This window comes from Ambystoma mexicanum, chromosome 10 (assembly GCF_040938575.1).
Source record: "Ambystoma mexicanum isolate Mex_15411 chromosome 10, UKY_AmexF1_1, whole genome shotgun sequence".
NCBI classification, from domain to species: Eukaryota; Metazoa; Chordata; class Amphibia; order Caudata; family Ambystomatidae; genus Ambystoma; species Ambystoma mexicanum.
In genome coordinates, this window is record NC_090932.1 from 1489564912 (window position 1) to 1489581174 (window position 16263).

The 16263-nt window shown below is 48.0% G+C and overlaps 1 protein-coding gene across 1 annotated transcript in view; it reads right to left on the reverse strand.

The window, feature by feature from the left end:
- VPS33A (VPS33A core subunit of CORVET and HOPS complexes) overlaps positions 1–16263 on the reverse strand; it is a 285704-nt gene that overhangs the window by 2916 nt on the left and 266525 nt on the right. Inside the window, exon 12 of the mRNA XM_069619602.1 lies at positions 12785–12953. Coding sequence (XP_069475703.1) covers positions 12785–12953 — 169 coding nt within the window. The remainder of the gene's footprint in view (positions 1–12784; positions 12954–16263) is intronic.

Sequence of the window (16263 nt, forward strand, 5' to 3'; positions counted from 1 at the left end):
AGGCAAAGTTGTCGTAGAAGTTCTGGAGGAGCAGGGATTCACCTGTTGGATGAGACTCTCCCAGAGCGGAGACGTCCAGCGACCTCGCCAGGTGATGTGGGAGAGAAGAGGAGAGTAAGAGGGAAGTGGGAGGGGGGCCAAGAGAGGCCAGAAAGCAAGAGAGCAATAAGCACAAAGCAACTTCAACACAACAGCAAATCAACCATCTAGAATCAAGTGTCCAGGATACAGGGAAAAGCCTAGGTTTCAAGCATACAGCAGAATAGCATAAACACAAGATGCAAGTACTCTGGAAGGGCCCAAGTTCCTGTGATGGACAACATACAATTTTGGGCGAAAGTACATCAGACTAAATCATTGGTAAAAGGAGTAATACGAGAGGTTAGACAGTTTGATAAGGAGCAATAATGGCTGTTCCCCCGGCCCGCACATTCCCTACTTTGTCAGTCGATGCTGGTTGATGGCTGCGCTGCATGCTCCACTGGCGAACACAGCCAAACACAATCTGGAGCTGCTACAGTAGGAGATGCCCTTTGCCTCAGGGACTGCACGAGCAGTTGGGCAGCCCTGGGGGCTGTACTAAAGTGGAGGTTGGGGACCAATGGGGTGGAGGGAGGGTTAAGGGGAGGGAAGAAGTGGGGAGAAACAAGCACAGGAGTACAGAAAAGGAGGCAGAAAAAAGGCACCAGCAAGGCCAGGCTGGAAGGGGGGGACACAAAGAGAAGGGGGTCTCCGTTCACCGGCACTCCAGGATGGAAAATGGAGTGCAGGTGGGCCAACACAATGAAAGAAACTCGCAAGTGGTGATGTTGGCGGCTAATGGGGGCGGGAAGAACGGACAGCAGGGTAAGCAGGAAGAAGAGGGGAGAAACAAGCACATGTGCGTGAAAAAGGAGGCAGAAAAAAGGCACCAGCAAGGTAAGGCTGAAAGGGGTGACAGGGAGACACAAAGAGAAGGGTGTCTCCACTCACCTGCACTCCAGGATGGAAAATGGGAGTGCAGGCAGGCCAACATAATGAAATAAAACTTGCAAGTGGCGAGGTTGGCAGCCAATGGGCGAGGGCTAGGGGAAGGGCTAAGGGAAGGGAAGAACAGGCAACAGGGAAAGTGGGAAGGAGAGGGGAGAAATGGGCACAGGAGCACGAAAAGGGAGGCAGAAAAAAAGGCACCATCAAGGCTGGAAGAGGGGACACAAATAGAAGGGGATCTCTGCTCACCTGCACTCCAGGATAGAAAATGGAGTGCAGGTGGACCATGTGAGAAACCCAAATTGTTTTTCCCATGCTATTCCCGGGATCCTTTGTTCCAGTGGCCCTGCGGAGGGCCATCGCTCTTGGATCCCAACCCTGTGGGCATACAAGCAAGGGAGGATCACCTGGGCAGGGGGTCCTTGGGGACTATGGGAGACGCGCCCCCGGGCGAGACATGGTATTCTTCCCGTTCCGATACACCCCTACCCGACAACCCCTCAGTTGTCATGGAATATTGTCAGCAGAGTCCTATCATACCACAGTACCTTTCTGTAAGAAAAAGGTGAAACCACCAGGGAAAACAAAGACCATCCCTAAATTCCAACATGAGTTTCACCCCACTTTCCTCGAAACCCACATTTCAACAACCCTCCATTCAAATCCCTTTTCCTGAGAAAAATCTACAACATCTGTCCTTTTTTGTAGAAGACCACAATTCCCATAATCCCATTCCCCTAATGAAATACCCAAGGACAGACAACGAAGAGAGGGACCAAGATTATAAGGATTACCCAGGAAAAACCACTTCGGAAACAGAAAACAGACTGTCACACCTTGACAATAGGCTGTACCACTAATTGAGTCATGCAAGGTCAGGCAGACCCAACCCTGACTTAACACCTGCAGCCTGTTAACATTTACCTGGTGTATAAAAGGAAGGATGTTGAGCAAGAATGGTCAGTTGCTCTTTGGACACCAGAAGGGAGGATGCAACGCTGAGTCGGGCAGAGGATCCCTACGTGAATCCCAAGCACTGGGAGGAAGCAGTGGACCAGACCCAGCACTGGTACAGGCAGGGTACATGGCTGAGACCAGCAGAGGATCCCTAAGTGTTGGCAATCTGCGAGCCCAGAGAAGAAGGTGAGACACGAAGGGGAGCCACAGAGCAGAGAGCATAAGCCCAGATCCTTTTCAGCCCAGTACTGACTGGTGGAGGGATGGATGTGGAGCAGAGCAGAAGCTACCGGCAAGGTCTGGTAGGCAGAAGAGAAGGAGGCGGAGAGTGAAAGCTTCCAAACCCTTCCCTCCTACATTGAACTGTGTGTATTCTCCTGCCACTGGTGCCTGGAGACTGCCCGGATCCCTTCCAGGTGAACGACGGAGTTGGGGAGGAGCAAAGCCGGCACCGAAGGCCCCGACCTAAGGCAAAGGAAAAGATCAATAAGAAGAAGGAAGACCAAGACAACCGGTGAGTTCTCGTGTCCAATGGGAGAGAGCCCGGTTTGTGAATTATCGTAACAAGTGACCGTTGCATTATGGAACCTGTAGTTCTAGAAGAAAGAGAAAGGGGAATTGTGATGGAAGGTGTCTAAAATGAACTGGTGAAACCAAGACAGACTTGAGCCCGACTGGGAGGCCTGAGTAAAGTTGAACTGCTGATGAGTGATTGAACTTTAAAAGCCAAATAGGATACCTATGACAGAGTCGTCCGGCACCGCTTGGGTGGTCAGTCGAACGTCTCTGTAAGGTATCCAGTTCAGAATTGGTCAAATGAAAGTGAGAAAGATATCAAGAAGAGAGCGAGTAATTGTGAATCGAAGTGGTACTGCAATGGGTAGATCAACATCCTGCGCACAATCAAAAGCCATCGATTTTTGAAGTAAAGAAAGCTTGGAAAAGTATGTGAAGTTGGTCCCAGCCCGGCAGAGGAAGATCAATTGAACGCTTTGTGTTAAAGTGGGTGTGAGCCGGCAGAGGGGGACGAGGAGTGAACAGTAGAACACCCGAGAAGGTTTTATGTTAAAGTGGGTTTGAGCCCGGCGGAGAGGGACGATGGGTGAACCGAAAATCACCCAAGGAGTTTTACATGTGAAATTCCAAGAAGAAAGGACCTTTAATGTTTGTTGTGTTGCATCAGACCCTCTGAAATAAGAAGCTTTGAATGGCAAAGCGACTTTGGCAAAGAAGGCCCTGATGCTGAGGTTTTGAACTGCAACCTTGTGCTACAGAAGCCAGAGAGTGTGCTAAGCTCGAGTGTTTTCCCTCCTTGTCCCATGGGTAAGGGGAGCTAATGGCTCAGATATCCTGACAATTTCTTGAACACTTTTCTTTTGCATAACTTTGTTTCCCACACCATTTGTATTTAGAGGTAAGGATTGGCAGTAGGTGTGTTAGTATAGGCCCGACTGCGTCATTGTTTTGATGGTCGTAGCTTGCTACCATCTTTAGAATTAGGATTAGATAGGCATTTTCCAAACCCTTTTTGAAGTTCAATAAACACCCTTGAATGGTGATCACTTGTGTCTGTCTTACTGTTGATACCATGGTTTCCTTACAACCAACACCATGAATAAAACGTGCAAGTGGCGAGTGAGGGGAGGTAAGAACGGGCAACAGGGAAAGCGGGAAGAAGAGGGGAGAAATAGAGCAGGAGCGCGAAAAAGGAGGTAGAAAAAAGGCACCAGCAAGGCAAGGCTGAAAGGGGTGTCACACAGAGAAGGGGGGCTCAGTTCACCTGCGCTTTTGACTCCATTTGAGCAACACAATCCTGGCTCTCACTGTAACGCTCACCTGATTCCCGCAGAGGCGCCGGTCTTGACTGGGCGAATACCGTATCTTCAAAGGTGATGTGTAACACACGGTTGGCTCTTTGGGCTGGACCTCTGTGCACTGTATGTCTGACTCGAAGAGTAAGATGTCTGCAGATAGAAAATATGGGATTAATGAACTGGGTTATTGGGTGTCTCTCTCTTCTTCCCTTTCTCTTCTCCTGTAGAACCCCAAAGGTTAACGCTCTCACCTTAGGTAAGTGAACGCCGTGCTCTCCATCTGCCTCGGGGCAGGGTGCCGTAACCAGTTTCTTCACTGGATAAGGGTGCAGGCCTCTTGATTTCAGAGGACTGCTGTCCGTCGTTTACTGCACGAACGGTAAGTTCCGAGCATTTCAAATGTCTTTAAAAGTCTTTTGTAATGATGTCTCTTGTTTTGCAGGGTTCCGGCGATGGCGGATGACGGGCCGAAGTGAGTTGAGGATGGAACCCGTGTGAGGAATAGAAGCGCCTGGAAGCACGTAAGTAAGCGCTTGTTGCCTGCTTCACGATGCGCACTAACTGTCCTTTTATCTTGCAGGTACAAGTTCGGAGCTGCTGAAGGGTGCCGGAAAACCCACTGGGTTCGGCGTGGGAAGGAGTAATGGCAAGTGAGTATTAAAGTTACCCAATGTCTTTAAACGCACCTTCTTTTGTCTTTCAGATGCGGGATGCAGTGCCGAAGGCCTCCGTAGCGTGCGCAGAGTTGGTAAGCTTTTGTCTTTCAGATGCCGGAATGCAGTGCGAAGACCTCCGGAGCACGCGAAGAGTAGGTAAGCCTTTGTCTTTCAGATGCCGGAATGCAGCGTGAGGCGTTGGTGACAGCCAATGGACCAGGTAAGAGATGCGCTGTCACTGAAGACCGTAGTGCTAACCTGTTCTTTCTTGTCTTTATAGGTGTTGCTGAAGACTGGATTCAGGATGGTAAGCCTTTTTCCCTTAGGCCCAGGATCAGATGCAGAAGACACGATGAGCGTTCTGCTGCAGAGGATGCAGAATAACGCAAAGCAAGATTCATCCATCGGTTGTGGTTTAAATAGCCTCCTGTAGTGCTTAGGTGTCTCCTTCCACAGCCTCGCCTAGGTAAGAAAAGAGTTCCTGCTTTCTAGAAGAGTTCCAGTGTTCTGAATCTAGGGAGTGGCTCCTGCCCCACCCAACAGGAAAAGTAGTCCCAAACAGAAGAGGATCAGAGGCTCAACTGGCAGGTAAGTAAGCAGCATGGTCTGCTGCAGGTAAGTCCACCCAAGCATTATGAGCCCGGCGCTTCCAGCGCTGGGACTGGGCATATTTATGAGCCTGGTGCCACTGGCGCCAGGACAGGGTCCAAAAGGTCCCAATTGGGACTGATTGGCACTCGGAACCTGGGTTATGGGTCTGCTTCCAAGGGAGTTGGGTAAGTCCTGACCTTTTGGAAGCAGAGATCATGACACTCACAGTTAAACGTCCCCGCCCCATTCCTTAGCCTTGGATCAGCTCTGAACGTCAAACCTTCAAAAACAAACATGCACCATGACCTAAAACGGCGCAAATTGCAGACCACTGCTCTGGTTGTAGTCTACAAACATGTCCGTGCTTCCCTCACCTCATAACTGGACTGTGCCAAATCCTCCTACGTCACAAACCTAATCTCCTTCCTTCGCAATCACCCAGGCAAACTCCTTTACTATACAGGCTTTGCTTACACCTCTCAAGGCAATACCCATCATCTTTCTCCCTTTCTGCGAATGACTTTGCTTACTACTTTTTTCCTCCTAAACACTTTCACAGCCCTTCTGCATGTCTGACCCTCCTTCTGTCCGCCTACCTCTTCTACTCTCGACTACTTGTACCCTACCTCTCCCATTAAATTAACAACTTTTGCAGCACCAACCCATCTTGCACTCTTATTTACCCTTTTGCTCTCCAAATGGTCAAAGGCTTAGTCTCGATCACTTGCTCTTACCTGAGCTTTATGGAGAGACTCTCCACTGGACACTTCCCAGTCTCCTTCAGATCTCCCACGGTTTTACTCCTATTGAAGAAACCCTCTTCTGACGTTATGCAGTCCTCTCACTAACTCAATCTCCAGGACCTTGGGTTTCACAGAATCGGCCCTCGCCTTGATTGCCTCCCAACTGAAAGGTCGATCCTTTATCTGGTGGAACTCTGAAATATCTGATCTCAGCCCTCTCACTGTCAGCATCCCTCAAGGATCAGTCCTTGGACCTCTTTTCTTCACCCTCTATACATCTGCCCTAGGAAGTGTGGTAGGTCAGAAGGAGGAGACAGGCCACGGTTCAGCACAGTGTTTGTTCAAAATAAAGAAAAGGCCTTACTTTCCCTAATGTAAGGCTAGCCCTACCTAACAACTAAAACTAGGGTTTTCTTCATCTTTCCTCAGTCCTAAAACTAACCCATACTGACCCTACCACTAATACTAAATAACTAAAGAATGACTCCCTTCTCCTGGGACGGAAAGATAGTTTCCCAATAAAAATTTTCCTTTTCAATATTTAATCTTCAAATAGTGCTTAGCTATTTCCTCCACAAGTTTGTTCAATTCTCTTCTAGGATTTATCCACGTCCTGTTCTTGATCACTCCTGGTTTTCTTGATTTTCTCCCCACAGGGATATCAGCCCCCATTTTCTCTTGAATCCTGATCTCATAAATTAACAGGCTCTCTCCCTCTTGTATTATTGATTCCACCTTTAGGAAATCACTTATGTCCTACCTGAGATCTGTGTATTGTACCGAGGGGTGCGATTCACTCTTAAGGTTTTCAAGACTACAGGGACAAGTAAGAAGAGTTCCGTAGTGAGTCTTACTCTTCTTGGTACTACTGGGATGAGTAAGAATGGTCTTGTAGCTATTCTCACTCCTCTTATGATTCTCAGTACAACTGGGACGAGTAGGAATAGTCCCCGTAGTTCTCACTCTTATGATGCCAAATAGCGTTAAGCCAGTCGCTATAGCTACCCCTCTCCCTGGGTCGCCCGCTATTCCAGTTACCTTCCTGGATTCAGGTTTTTGATACAGGATGGCTCTCATACTTCAGTTCGTTCTGCTACCAAGTTCATCTCTGCGTACTTCGTGGATTGTGGTATCGCCTCCAAGAGGATTTCTCTCATTCTTATCCTACTGGCAACCACGCATCAGGATAACTTTACTTCCCTGCTTCGGGACTTTCTCGAGTACCGCTCGGGGTACCCCTCCACTGATGATAATCGGCACAGAGAGGTTTTTCCTCTTTCACCGTCCTCTGGCCACCACCTCTCATGAGCGAGTCCCTCCTGGGCTGCTCGTCCACATCGTAGCCTCTTGGTAGGCTTTCTCCACACTGGTGCTTCTCCAAAACTTGTTCCTCCATGCTTTTTGGCTGTCTGGAGGTCAGCATCTCTGCCTCCCAGTAACATGTTTGAAACTCCCGGGTTTCTCTCCAGGTCTGCTTTGCTCCTGCCACTTTAATGATGCCATACTGAGGCTTCCCCAGTTTCCAGCAATAGTCCTTTCTTTGTGTTGGTGTTATGTTCAGCTTAACTCCATTAGGTTTCTTCATTTGAATGTCAGGCAGTTCTTTATTCTTTCGTACTCCTTGGTGTTTACTCATCTCAGTACCAAACTGCAATAATAGACATAAGAGGATTCTGGTCTTGTAGATATGTCTTTATTGGATTCTTGAGTCCGATGGAAAAGGAGTTCCTTCTCAGTACCGAGTCCTTGTCCCCAAAGGACAAGGACATCCCACTTTTCGCCACCCCTGGGGGAATATCACGTAGCAGTCTCACCTCCTTAGTCTCACAAGGAAAAGATCCCCCTTGGGGACAAGTGACCGAATCCCATGATTCGTCACAGAAGACTTATCCTTTCTGTGGCTTTCACCGTCACCTTCCTGCTGATGACACTCAATTTTCTCCTTTCCCTCCTTCAACCCAGCCTTCTCGAAATGGATTACAAACTGTCTCACTACAATTCGTCAATGGATGGCTCTCCAATGCCTCATGCTGAACCCTTCAAAAAACAGAAGTCATCATTCTCTTGGCTTCCAATTCCATCCCTCTCCTATCTCCTTCCTGCCCGACCTTCCTGCTCCCTCACCCAAGTCTTGCAATTTTGGGGCCCTCTGATAGCGACCGCAGACTGCAACAATTCATTACTACGATGGCATTCTTTTCTTACTAACCACTATAAGAAAACTAATTTCCACACTTATGCTCAGCAAACTTGACTACTGCTCAAATCTACTCTTTGCTCGTACTCCTTCTAGACAAAGTCCTCAACTTTGTTACACTACCCGCACGCTCTACGAACTACCCAAATTCACCCCCACTTCTACCCAACAAGAAGCTGGTTGGCTTACCATGCGCAACCGCTCCCTTTTCAAGTTCCTCCTCTTAGTCTTTAAAGCGATCAATGGTCCTGCTCCCCAGCACCTGACCGATTGCATCTCAGTTTACTCATTAACTATGATACTCCTCTGTACTCAATCTCACTGTCCCATGCTGCCTCTTGCTTCAGCTCTCTCCTCTTACTCAATGCCTCCACTGGAACCCGCTGCCCATCACAAACAAAGCAAGCTGCCCATCACAAACAAAGCGAGCCCAACTGTGGATCTTGTTAGGTAGAATTTCCCCACTTAGTGAGTCCCCCGTACTTTTTGCTAGACTATTATCACTCTTCTTACGATTCTTAGTACGACTGGGACGAGTAGGAACAGTCCTGTAGTTCTCACTCTCATCATGCCAATTAAGGTTAAGCCAGTCGCTAAAGCTGCACCTCTCCCCAGGTCGACCGCTATTCCCGTTAGCCTTCCTTTGCTATCCTGGGTTGGCGGGGGGTGGTGGGGGTGGAGTCCTGCTCACGCCTTTGTCTTTCAGGGGCTCCCATTGGGAGGACAGGAAGCTGGAAGGACAACTAATCTCCTCAGATCTTTGTCCTTCAGTGTGCCTGCTTGGATCCAGTTTTCACTGGGTGCCTGGCTGTCACCTTTGGCCAGCCACCACCCGAAGATTTAATGTTGCATGCATGTTGATTGGCTGGGTTCCTGCATAAAAGGCAAGGGTCTTGATGCTGAAGTCAGAGTCGACCACTAGAGGATCTATTCCGAAGAAGAAGAAAGAAGAGGACGTCTGCCACTACCTCCAGCAACCACCAAAGTCGACTGAGTGACCGCTGCTGCCCCATCCCCATCTTCTGTGCGACAGGGAAGCTCCAAACCGTACGACATGCTACCTTGGATTGGTGGGCCAAACAAGTCCAGAGACCAGCTATAGTTTGAGACATCCCATGAAGTGCTGCAAGCTTCTAGGTCTGCAAAATCCAAATACCCTGCAACCTCTGGCACTACTGCGGTGCATTGTCTCGTCAAGTGTGGTTCCTGTAGCTAACTTGTGAGCATCTTCCCAAGCCTACACATACTCCATCCTGACCACAGAAGTCCCCTCAGAATAATCGATGAAAGAGAGAAATAAAGTCTGCACAACCATCTGCTGGGCATCCCTGTGACAGTCCGACTGTCTGCTCCCACATATAGTTCTTCCTTCAGCCTCCAAGGCCAGACACCAGAAACAGGGCTGCTGTCGTTTTCCCATGGGACCTGCCAGCGACATCGCTTTTCCTCAACATAGAAGTTACTGTCCGACTCCTAGGTACTTACCTGGGCCGTTGCCGTTTTGCTGTTCGCTCCTCCTGAGCTTGTAGAGTCACGTTTGGGTGGAAAACCCAGCAGTGTTCTCCGCCACCTTAGGACATCCGTCCTTTAGGCTAAAATCCTTCATGTGACCTACTGAGTCACCCTGAACCCTTTGAATAAAAATGTGTTACTTTCTACGAAAAACATCACCTGTGCATTTGACAACTTTGACAGTGTCTGCTGCCCAACGGTTACTGGTCTCTCAGTGTTCCCATCTGACTTTGAGATTATCATCCCTCAGAGTTGGACTTCTAAAGATAAGGCTTTCCTAGGATTACCAGTATTGCTAGTTCAGTAAATGTTGCTTAATGTATGCAAAACAGAGGGTTGGTTGAGACTCTCCCAGGGGCCATCCACTCAAGAACAGGTCAATGGGCTGTGTTCGTGCTGGTAGAGAGACTCCCAGACACCCCATTTGATTTGCATTTTAAGTAACTTTGGGTCTCACCCTAAATTACCAGGGGAATCCAGACGTGGACTCCTTGCTCACTGTTAATGTTAATGTTAAAGGATATTTATACCGCGCACTATCACCACCGGAGTGGTCCCCTGGCGCTCTGGTGGCTCTGAAAGAGGGGGGAGGTGGGTGAGTTAGTGGGAATAAGCTGGAAAAGTGCAAGAGAGCAGTGATTTGCTGTTGGCAGCCTCAGCCCGGTGGGTCTGTTGGTTGGGCTTGGGGTGTTTGCGGTCCGTAGTCGTCATGTGCTTTTGTGCAAGTCTATGTGCGGTTTGTTTTGTTGTTGCAGTGTAGTGAAGTTTGTGCTGATTGCTGCGTATTAGAGTTGTGGTTGTGTTTGGTTAGAGTTTGAGCGGTGTATGCAGAGAGAAGAGATTGTTAGTGGATTGGTTAGTTGGCCTTTCAGTCCTTGCAATTGTGTCTAGGTGTGATGTTTGCTATCATTCACTATTCCTTCTGAGTGTGTGGCGCTTGCTAATTTCAAAATTCTGTCTAGATGTGAGGAAGGCTAGTGATCATGATTGTCATCATTCACAGTTTCATCTAAGTGTGGCGCATGCTAGCATTCATAATCCTGTCTAGATGCGGCGCAGACAAAATTCAAGAATTTCCATCCAAGTGTGGTACATGTTAACATGCATAATCCTGCCTAGATGTGACACAAGCTAAAATTGAGAATTCCATCTACGTGTGGTACATGCTAACATTAACAATCCTGTCTAGATGCGACGCAGGCTAAAGTCATGATTTCCATCTAAGTGTGGTACATGCTAACATTAACAATCCTGTCTAGATGCAACGCAGGCTAGAGTCATGCGTTTCATCTAAGTGTGGTACATGCTAACATTGGCAAGTAGTTTGGCTAGTATGTAATGCAGGCAACATTTAGTCTAGTCAGTATTGAGTAGATTTAGGTTGGTGGTCATAAATCTCTAAGTATGTGTGTTGTGAGGCTATGGAAATCCATAAAAACGAAAGGTAAGCTAGAGTGGCAAGGGCTTTTTGGAGTAGAGTAATTGCTCTACACCCCACCCGTGTCACACTTACAGTTTTTGTTGGTGTCTGTTGACTTCTGGCTTCATTGGCTTCCCCTGCTGACACCTAGAGACACATCTTGGAGCCGCCAATGTCGGAGCCGCCCTTGGCCTTGGGGCCCTTAGCCACAGGGGCTGCCGGGCAGAGGGCTGCCCTGGGAGGGTTTATGATATGTGGTCACGAGACCAATCAGGGTGCCGGGGGAGGGTTGGGAGGCGGGATTGGGCTGGCGAAGGAGGGGGGAAGGAGGAAGGGGACTAGAGCGCCGAGCACACTAAAAAGCCATATTAAAATACTTTTACAGTGTTTAAAGTATTAATAGTGGCATCTGTTCTCAGAGAGGCACAGCTCCACCTCACTGATGCCCAACAAGGCTGAAACACGTATATGGAGTTGCTCTTGGTACTCTTGTTCAGAGAAGAATTGCCCAGCATTTCTGTGCTGGACTGCCCTGGGCAGGACAAAGACTGATATGCAGGGATATTTCTCCTCTGTGAAAGGGATAGTGAGCTAAAGACTTGGTTGAGACTCTCCAAGGGGCCATCCACCCAAGAACAGGTCAATGGGCCGTGTTCGTGCTGGTAGAGAGTCTCCCAGACACCCCTTTGATTTGCTTAATGTATGATTTGCTAACCTGAAACTACTCTTGTATTTACCCGATCATCATCTAAAGGTCTACTGTTTTAAATGAGTATTGCTATAGCAAATAGAGTGCAATTATCTGTGTGAACTGTTTTTTAGTTACCTGAATTATTGGGAATGTAACCTTCCCTAGTACATATAAATAAGCGTATTTTTATATATCTACAGTGTTTAAGTGTTTCCCTGACTGTAAGTGTACTTAACGGTCTTTGTACTCAACTATAGCTCCTCTCCCTCCTACACCAAGCCTGGCCGCTCAGCCATTGCTACAATACCTTTTGGGTAGTTTAGGCCAAACCTAAGAGTTGGAGCCCTGTATACCCAAGAGTGAGTCTTCTAAAGTACTACCACAGGTGGACTCTAACAGATCTCTTCAAAGCTCAGCTTAAAATGTACGTACTTGCTAAAGCGGCATCTCCCTGTGCTGCCTGCCCCCATCTCTCCTGCCTGACCCCACCACTCACTCCAGTGACGCTTAATAATGTAATTTTGTATATATTTATAGTACTCCTCTTTAGTTTGAAACAATATCCCCCTTAGGTTAATGCTACCTTTCTGAGTCACGAGTCACAAGTCTTCTTAAATATATTTGCTTGTGTTGTCCCTAGTATATGTCCCACTTTCTTACACTCTCAAACTGGATCACTGCTTGGTCTCACCTTTGTGCTATTATAAAAAGGCACCCTTTATGGGAATGTCTCTGCCATCTGTACATTTGTTCTTGCGAGTCATTTCTGATCGAAATGGACATCCCTGTTCTTTCAACACATACAAATGTAAAAGTAACATGCAGTGGCTGCAAGTGTGTGCATTTTAGGATGTTAGTCTTCTCTACCATCTGTTCCTTAAACATAACTTACTGCCTGGAATTGACATAGTCTGTCTCTTTCATAGTGATATCACATCTCCCTAAAGTTTGCTTTACTATGCTCTGAGCCACCAGCTGCCAGTTTTATCAAGTGTAGAGAGCGGGTGAAATCTATGCCTAGGGAACCCCCGAGTGGATACCCTCTAGGCGTGGGCCTTGATGCGTGGCTCACCCTCCTCAGTATTTCATTCACACAATTAGATATTTCATAAACACTTCAGACTACTAACAATTGCACAAAATGTGTGAAAATGTATTATAAAATGTGGACTGTATTCACTAACAATTTAAGAAGCATTATTACATATACTACATGTCTTTACATCAAACTTACGCTTCTTCTGTAGTCCTGTAGGCAACTGTTGCCTCTCTTCAAAGTGGGGACCTGGGAGCATCTTTAACACTTCTTCAATGCTACGCCAACCTGGTCGAGTAAGCACCTGGGCAAGACGCACACTTAAAGGTGCATATCCGCTGTACACATAAGAGATATCATTGGGATTCTGCAAAGAAAGAAACCAGACTTTCCATTCACATCTCTGCAGAAAATAATTTCCTGACAAAATGCTCAAAGCTTGAAAAAGAGTCATCTTGGGAATCAAAACAAAGATATTTCAAATACAAGATTCTATTCAGTAAGCATTTGGAAAAAGTTTAAATATCTTGTATGTTATACAAGCAATTATTGTAAGCCAGGACATACTTCCAAATGCACAATAGTACATACCATACCTATCCGTGATTAGGTTGTACAAACAAACTACACATTGTAGCCAATCAAAATGAGTGCGGAGACTAACCTCTGCAGCATTTAGTGGTGTGGGAAATCACTCTTGTGGGCAGTGGCCAGTAAAACGGAACTAAAGAACTGGATTTGCCCCCTCCTAAACCAGACTCTTTACTGGCAGTTATGCTAGCAACATAATTGCCCATGAATGCCCTTCTTCCCCATCCATCTGACCGGAGAAATGGCCCAAGGTCTGCTGTGAAGAAGGGCCAGGAAGAAAGACCAATTATCTGCAAAGGCGAAATCAAGGGGACAGACCAAAGTCAAGCCAGGTGATGGAGTAAAAGAAAGTAAAGCGCTGCAACCACTACTGAGCAGAGGCGGCAAACCATCCCTCCCGAGCAAGAGAAGTAGGGCTAGGCCGATCAGCACCAGAAGACGGAGAGCACTCAGCTTCTGGAAGCCCTTGCAAAGCCAACAGGATGGTGAAACCGTCTGAAGAATGCTTGCAGTACAAAGCGGGGGGGCAGGTGGAATTCTCTGATAAACACTTAACCCGTCAATGCCAAAATATGAATGGAAATCTCAAAGAGGGACTTGCCTAAGAAATCCAAGTGGTAGTTGCAAGTCTGATGAAAGTTGGTCAAACTAGCTCAATGAGCGGACAAAGAGACTGAAGAACAATCATTTAATAAAGCAATGAGGTTATTGGAAGTCTGAAGAGGGTGAACAGCCTTTATGCCAGAACCACCATAAAAATCCAGGAGGTTGATGCAAGCCATGAAAAGAAAGCGAGAAAGGCTGGTGAAAGCCTTCAAAAGGACCTGTATATGTGTGTGTAAACGAAGAGTTTACTGATAGCCTTTGAAATGGAGAAAATTAATAAAACGAGAGGCGAGAAAGCTCAAAAAGACTGTCTCGTTTCTAAATCATGCAAAAAAGGTAGCAGGCACCCCTCTCTCGAAAGAGCATGGCATGATGACCTATTATGATATGGTATATGGCATTTATAACGCGCCTATACACAGGTGTTTAAAGGTGCGACGAGGCAAGGGAGGGGAATAGAGGGAAGACAGACAACGATCCTACTAGGCCAGGTGTCATTCAGATTGTGCAAGTGCATGGGAAGGGGAAGGGGAGAAGTGCAGGGTGGGAAGGGGGAGAGGACAGTGCAGTACAAGGGATAAGAAAAAATAACAATAGGTAAAGTACGGCCAGCAGGTGGCAAGTGCAAGTGCAGACGACAGGTGTCAAGTGCTGGTAGTGGGACTGTAGGGATGCAGAAAACAGTCCCCAAGTGCGGGGTTGCCAGGAGGGCAGTGCAGGAGTGCGACTGGTGGGGGAGGGGACCTGGGCCCGAGATCAGAGGGCGGCCAGGCAATGTCAGTGTCAGCCAGGAAGTCAGCAAGGGAGAAGAGGAGAAAAAGCAGAAGCAAAGAGAAAGGTTTCGAGGTGCTTCCGCAACCGAAGATGATTCTCCTCAAGTTTCAGGGAGGCAGGGAGGCTGTTCCAGAGGGAGGCCTCAGCCGAAGAAAGATCTACCACCAACTCGTTGCTTGGAGAAGCGACTGACCCTGAGGGCGTTTGAGGCAGATGAGCGAAGAGCTTGAGAAAGAAGATATTTAGGAACAGAGCGTTGAAGGTATTGAGGCCCCATGCCCCAGAAGGACTTGTGGATGAAGCAGACAGTTTTGAACTTAATCTTCGCAGCCACAGGGAGCCAGTGTAGAGATTTCAGTCCTGGAGAGATACAATCCCTGGGCTTGAGGCCAAGGACAAGTCTTGCAGTCCTGTTCTGGATAAGTTGCAGAGGGCGGAGAGTAGAAGCAGGCAGATTTAGAAAGAGGCTGTTGCAATTGTCCAGCCTAGAAAGAACCAGAGCTCTGGAGACAGTGAGCTTCTGGGGGAAGGAGAGACATGAAGAATACCTCTGAGGAGGTGCAGTTGGTAGTGTGACTTCTTAGAGACGTCAGAGACGTGAGGAGAGAAGGAGAGTGTAGAGTCAAAGAACACCCCTAGGTTTTTAGCCACACAGGTGGGAGCAGGAAGGGGGCCAAGAGAGGCCGGCTGGAGAGCTACAGGAAAGGAGGGAGCGGTTGTGCCAATGAGCAGAATCTCAGTCTTACTGGCATTAAGGCAGAGGTAATTGGCGGCACACCACTCCTGGATAGTAGACAGACAGTCAGAGATGAGGGAAGTAGAGGAGGAGGCCGAGGGTAGCCTGAAAATGAGTTGGCTGTCATCCGCATAACACAAAGTTTGGGCAGAGAGCGGCGATGCGGTGGGCCAGGAGTGCCAGGTATTGGTTGAACATCCAGGGAGAAAGGTTAGACCACTGGGGGACACCACAGGTAGAGAAAAAGAGGAAGGTCCCAAGTTGGACCTGAGAGGGTCGGTCGCAGAGGAAAGCAGTCAGCCACGCCAGAGCCCGACCGGTGATATCCAGGTTATCACGGAGACGGTTGAGTAGGATAGCATGGTTGACGGTGTCAAAGTCAGAAGAGAGATCAAGCAGGATGAGGACGCATTGGGTGTTAGAGTCAAGATTGGAGAGCAGGTCTTGACGGATGTTCAGGAGAGCAGTTTCCATGCTTCTGGCTGCTCTGAAGCCAGACTGATGGTCATGGAGACAACCAACAGATTCAGCGTGGAGATTAAGCTGGGCGATGGCCAGTTTCTACAGGAGCTTGCCCAGGAAGGGAGTGATGGAGATTGGGCGATAGTTGGCCAGGCAAGAAGGGTCGGCAGTGGATTTCTTAAGAAGAGGGTGCACAAGGGAGTGCTTCAGGGGGGATGGGAAAACTCCAGTGGCGAAGGAGTGATTACAGAAATCAGCCAGGGCAGGAGCCAGGGAGTCGATGTGGTCCTTGATAGTTTTAGAGAAACAGGGGTGAACCTGTTTCGACGAGACTTTCATAGATCAGACTTGTCTAGAAACCTCATCTGCGGAGAACAGGGGAAAGGCAGAGAAGGAGGGAGGAGAGGTGGCTGCAGAATGGCCAGATTCTGTGGTTTTTACCCACTGTGAGAGTCCGCAGCCATCGCTTTTAGCTCACTGTACTTTTCACAAAGGAGGAATATCCATT